Raw genomic sequence first — 6,108 nt, 5'->3', positions numbered from 1 at the left:
GTTTGTGTCTGACCTTGACTATCTTCTGGCAATGACGCTGTGCTGGCAATGCTAACAACTCTCTGAAGTCGTGAGATCGGAGCAATGATGGGTGTTGGAACAGGCCCATCCATGCCCACCATTCTGGAGAAAACACCACCTCTCATTGCTGGAGTGCTGGTAATGCGAGGCCCACTGCCATCATCAGGCCTTAAATTAACAATAATAATGATAATAACAATAATAATGACAACGGAAAAAAAAATAATAAATAAATAAATAACAACAATGATGATGATGATAACAATAACAATTATAAAACAAAATAACAACAACAACAATAATAATAATAATAATAATAATAATAACAATAATAAAAATAATAATAACAATAGTAACAACAATAACAATTATAATCATAACAGTGATAATAACAACAATTACAATTATATTAATAATAAAAATAATATTAAAACTAAAAATAACCATAAAAAACAGAATATTAAAAAAAGGTTAAAAATAATAATAATAACAATAACAATTATAATAATAAACAATAACAATTGTAATCATAAGTGATAACAATAACAATAACAACAATAATAACAACAATAATAATAATAATAATAATAATAATAATAAAGAGAAGCAAGAAAAAAAAAACTCACAGTGCATTTATGAAAACTGCATCTGTATTTTCAAACAAAACCAAAAGCATTGCTCTATTTATGCATAATCAAATAGCAAAGTCTTCAGTAAACACAAAGTTTACAGATACTAAGAAATAACTAATACACAAAATTAACAAGCTTTACATTGAAATTACAATTCCTACTCACTCTTACACAACAATGGTAGCTACTAATGTCATTGACATATACAATAAAGAAACACACAAATAGCAAAGGTGACAAAGTTATTTTTCAATTGTTGAATTAGAGGTAATAGATCCATTCATTTTTCATAATGAACCCCATTTAATTCACCAAAATTATTTTTTGTTTCATCAAAGTTTCCTAAGGAGTATTTTTCTGAATCTAAATTATCTGAAGAACTGATAAGAAAATAGCATGAACTGGAGAAGCTAAGACCTTTGTTTCTTTAAGCAATTGAAAAGAGCAGCAGAAGCTTCAGAAATTCAACACAAATGTGACCTGTGGCTTATTTCCCCAGATAGCATATTAGGTCCACTACTGCATGTATCACATTCCTACAATAAATCAGAATACATACCTGAAAACATCTGGTGTTGATGTTCGATGATTCATTGCTATTCCTATATCAGGGGTACATGGTCTTTCATTTTCTGGAATGATGGGAATAAGGTTGGAATGAAAGTCCTGCACTCCCAGTCCTGATTTCTTCAAAAACATAAATATTGTATAAAAAAACAACCACTAATGATGATGGGAAAGTTTGTATAATTGAACACATGAAATTATCGTTGTTTTACCAAAATTCTAATAATATATCTTTATTACATTTGTGTACCCCCCAATCCCTTGCTCATTGTTGTCATGGGGGGGCTTAGGAGACAGACTGAGGCCCATTGTAAGGGATCACCCTATCTTGGACCTAAGCCCTTGCCTCAACCAATTTTGCTTCGTCTCTTCTCCCCCTTTTCTTTTTCTTCTCTTCTGCATCCCCTTCTTCTGTCCACTTATCCTAAGTGTCAACTCATTTTTACTTTACCATAGTTCTATATGACCTTTGATGTCTAACATATTTATTACATTTGTCCATTAATCAAGCAAACTAATCACTAACTAAAAACTCAGTGATTAATGTATATAAGTAAAGGTTTTCTTTATATTCAAATGACTGACCTGTTAAATCACTTACCAATGCTACTTAGTGATCCAAAGGTGGTTTTTGCATCTTTTACAGCAGGTTCAGCAGGAGTGTTATAGTCAAGGGCTGTAATGCCTTCATCATCTATAAGTATCAGACAAAGAAACATCAGCAAAGGTGGGCTACATTTGATCCAGTTTTGAGATCAATAAATATCCAATACATAAAAAATAAATATGCATTTAGAATGGATATAGTCCTAGACAAGTAAATTTTAAAAGCTTAGACTAAATTTTGGTTCACATTCAATAACATCATGTTTCTACTCCCAGTGTTGTAATACCCAATTTTAAGCCATTCTAATGTATGCCATGTTCATGATAAAAGCAGTGATATATAAATATACCCACCCGGAGTGATTGCATTTTCAACTTGTTTCACACAACTTTGCTGTAATGGGAAAGCATGCATTGGCAAGGCCCTCATTGGACCTGAAATACTGCGCACAGCTGTGGGGGCATTGTGAAGACGTCTCAGCTGGTTGCTCACTGCCTGCTGGTCCAAATTTCCCATTTTGAAACCTTGGAGCAACGACATATGATTAGAAACCATTCACCAAATAATCACTAATACAATAAACTGCCCCAAAATATAACACATTTATGTAAAGTAATATAGAAAATAATTAATATAAAATGAAATATAATATATTTTACAGGACATTTAATAATATTTTCTTTAACATTAATAAAATTAAATATTGATATTGATATTAATAATAATAATTAATGATGATGATGATGATGATGATGATGATGATGATGATGATGATGATGATGATGATGATGATGATGATGATGATGATGATGATGATGATGATGATGATGATGATGATGATGATGATGATGATGGTGATGGTGATGGTGATGGTGATGGTGATGGTGGTGATGGTGATGGTGATGGTGATGGTGATGATGATGATAGAAAAAAACAATACACAAACTAATAACAATAATCATAAAAAAAAAGTTACCTGGAACAGCATTTCTATTGCTCAGTGCTTGAGTGTGAGACTGCGGTTCTGCCGCTGGTTGCTGGCTGTTATCTGGGGCAGCAGCCTTGGCTTGCTCATTCCTTAAATTCAGTGACATGCGGTGAAGGAATGACTGTGTAGGATCTTTGGTAATCTGAAATGGAAATTCGGTATCTGAATATAGTCAATAAGCAATAAAACCAAACTCTTCAGCAGTACAAATGGAAGGTGAAAATTCTTATACTGTCTAAAGGTGTAAATAAGGAACAAAACATAAATAATAGTTCAGTGTAACGGTAAAAATCTAATACTTCTAAAACAAGAATATCATCATTCATTCAAAAATCTGAATTGGGTGCTGTATGTTCAAAGTACCTTCTGACCAAAACTCAAGGATAAGAAACAAAGCAAATAGACCCTTTTCATTTCCCTTCAAACATGGATCCAGCACAACCTACATTGCAGCCACTGGCAAAAATTAACAACTACTACCAACTAACCGTTCCTTTGGAAGCTATTTGATGAGGCTTGGCTGCTCCTTTAGGAGTGGAAGCAGCTTCGGGTGCAGCGCTGCTCGATTTTTTGGGAGTGGAGTCTAGAATCAGCTTCAACACATCTCCTTCTGCATCCATCAAATTGACAGTTTCATTCATGGAGGGAATCCTGTATTCTCCCTTTTCAAAAGTTATATTTAGATTTTCATTCTTCGCTTCAGTTGCAGCCTGGAAGTCAAAGGTGGTATTTGCCTGCTGGTTTTCCTTCCTGTCAAAGGTTGTGTTTATGAAGTTGATGTCTGGCATTTCAAATGTTGTATTTGCTGCCATTTGGTGCTCCAACCTGTCAAATGTTTTGTTGGTTGCAGCAATCACATGCTTCTGATCAAAGGTTGCATTTGCATTGGGATTATTGGCCAGCTTCTGCTCAGCAGGAGGTTGCTCTCTATCGAAAGTAGAGTTCAGAAGTTTCTGGTTGCTACTCTGCAGGAAAGTAGCGTTGACTGCCCCAGGTTTTACATCACCTGCTTTTCCTAGGGCAGTGGCAGCAGGACCACTAACAACATCCTGGGTCTCATTCAGCAGCTGGGCGAGTCGATCGTATGTACAATCAACTGCTTTCACTGGAACTGGTAGAGCCTTATCCTTCTGGGAAAAATAAGGAAAGACTATTAATGCCAATAGAATTATTCCTTCTAGATAATACTGTGCAGTGTGCAGGAAGTCAGAAAAAAGCATTAAAATAGTATTTAAAAAACTGTTCAGTAAAGTATGAAAAGGATGGATAAAAGAAAACAAGATGCAAAGACACGCACACCCACACTCACACACACGCACGCAGGCACGCAGGCACGCAGGCAGACGCAGACGCAGACGCAGACGCACTCACTCACTCACACACACACAAACACACAAACACACCCACAGCTCCTATACACTATATTTTAATGGTTCCTTACCTTCACTTCATGACCTGGCAAAGGTGAAGGAACAGCAGACAATGCTGGTTTCTTCACTGGTGAATTTGCAATTGCCAGAGATGAGAGGAGACTGTCATTCATGTTTTCCATATCTGAAATGTGAAAAAAATCAAGAAAAGGAATTGAGACACCAACTTAAAGCCATGCTATCTAAGAGTATAAATCCTGAAACATAAGGGTACTTCACAATCAGCCAAATAAAAAAACCCACCTAAGAGATCCATATCAGGTCCTAGAGTCATTCTCCTGTCTGGGGATACCCGACGTTCAGGAGAGGCAAGGGGTGAAGAGGTCATGTTGGCTGCTAATCCATCCAGCTCTTCGACAATGCCGCAAGCTTCAGCCAGGAATGCCCCTGAGAATGACTTGGTTTGATCTAGGGTCATTCTTCGTGCTGCATTTTGCGAGGTCTGTAAAGTGTAAAAACGATAATGGTAATTTTGAAAAAAATACGTAATCATAATAATAATAATAATAATAATAATGATAATAGTTAAAGAACACATCATTCTTATACTAATACTCAATTAAACATTGCACACTGTTCATGCATGTTTAATATCACATTTAGTAGTTGAATTCATTCATTCTCATTTACATGATTGAATTCTACGTGAATTCAATCTGCTATAAATAATGATAAAACAAAAGTAGGTTGCCATACATACAGCTGACCACTTTTTAAAAATCTTTTAATGTAAAACAACCACTGTATCTTAATGCAAAGACAACTTGATATCACCCTTAGAATATATTTCATGTACAGCATGTGATAATTTGCTGAACATGAAATATTGCAGCTACATTTGATTCAACCCTACAAGTCACAACACATACAAAGGATAACCATATATAATGAAACCTCTACTAAACTTAAAACTATTTTAATTTATTGGAAATACTGTGAATTTCTACTTTTGTATTAATTCATTCTTTTCTAACAGTGATTTCAATCATAGTTTCTTTACCAGTTCTCAAAACTAACCTCCTTCTCATCCAATGTTATGAGTGTATTGACTGATGGAAATGTTGGAGGCATAGCACTCAACATGGCAATTTTGTCTGCTATATCTGTATAAGAAAGAGAGAATGTTAGATATCATCTTAGGGACCCCAGCAGTAAAAAACATGTATTGTTTCCATAGCTTTTAGTATGCATGATTTGAATATCTGAGGCCATACCACAACATTAATGAATCACAAAGCAAAAAATATGCCATAAATAAAGAGAATAAAATAGGAGGTGGCTGAAAATGAATATATTAATCCAGAAGAGAAAGAGAAAAAGAATGTTATACTAGCAAGCTTGTCATCATTTCTTAGAAGGCTAACTAGGCTACAAATGCTGCTAGTGCTTTGACTTCAGAAAAGTCACTGTCCTCCATGTAAATCATATGTATCAATTTGGCTTACATTTTATATCTGTATATTATCACTGCAAGCTAAAATACTAACTTGTCTCTGAGTCTTGCATTTGTATGGCTTTTATATAAAAAACTGACTTATGTGAATCTTAATTGTGCTTCTATTTTTAAGACTGAATATTCAGGAGATCAATTTTTGCAGGAAAGTAGTAATACCAGAGATAATTTCTAAAGTAAAAGGAAATCTAAAGATGGAGATCAATGATACAAATACTAATATGTGAATTCTAATTACTTCATCACAATAATACTGTCATTTACTCCTATTGATATTATATACATATGACAAATAAACCCTTCATCTGTAGTTTTCAAAATTCAAAATCTGAAATATGCATATACAAGTCTCAAAACTAGCTGGCAAAAGATCAGATGACAATATATCTGTGACAACTTTTACTACTCCA

The 6,108-nt window shown here is 34.4% G+C and overlaps 2 protein-coding genes across 2 annotated transcripts in view; both read right to left on the bottom strand.

Moving 5' to 3' along the window:
* Nucleotides 1-6,108, bottom strand: part of LOC119580848 — a 64,712-nt gene that overhangs the window by 38,252 nt on the left and 20,352 nt on the right. The gene's annotated exons all lie outside the window — the stretch shown is intronic.
* LOC119580845 overlaps nucleotides 1-6,108 on the bottom strand; it is a gene marked incomplete in the record, with an annotated part of 10,930 nt that overhangs the window by 1,038 nt on the left and 3,784 nt on the right. Inside the window, 9 exon segments of the mRNA XM_037929000.1 lie at nucleotides 14-189; nucleotides 1,213-1,285; nucleotides 1,822-1,914; nucleotides 2,181-2,351; nucleotides 2,804-2,957; nucleotides 3,304-3,945; nucleotides 4,257-4,369; nucleotides 4,489-4,687; nucleotides 5,263-5,348. Coding sequence (XP_037784928.1) covers nucleotides 14-189; nucleotides 1,213-1,285; nucleotides 1,822-1,914; nucleotides 2,181-2,351; nucleotides 2,804-2,957; nucleotides 3,304-3,945; nucleotides 4,257-4,369; nucleotides 4,489-4,687; nucleotides 5,263-5,348 — 1,707 coding nt within the window.

Source organism: Penaeus monodon, chromosome 14 (assembly GCF_015228065.2).
Source record: "Penaeus monodon isolate SGIC_2016 chromosome 14, NSTDA_Pmon_1, whole genome shotgun sequence".
NCBI classification, from domain to species: Eukaryota; Metazoa; Arthropoda; class Malacostraca; order Decapoda; family Penaeidae; genus Penaeus; species Penaeus monodon.
This window is presented reverse-complemented; position numbering and strand designations above follow the sequence as displayed.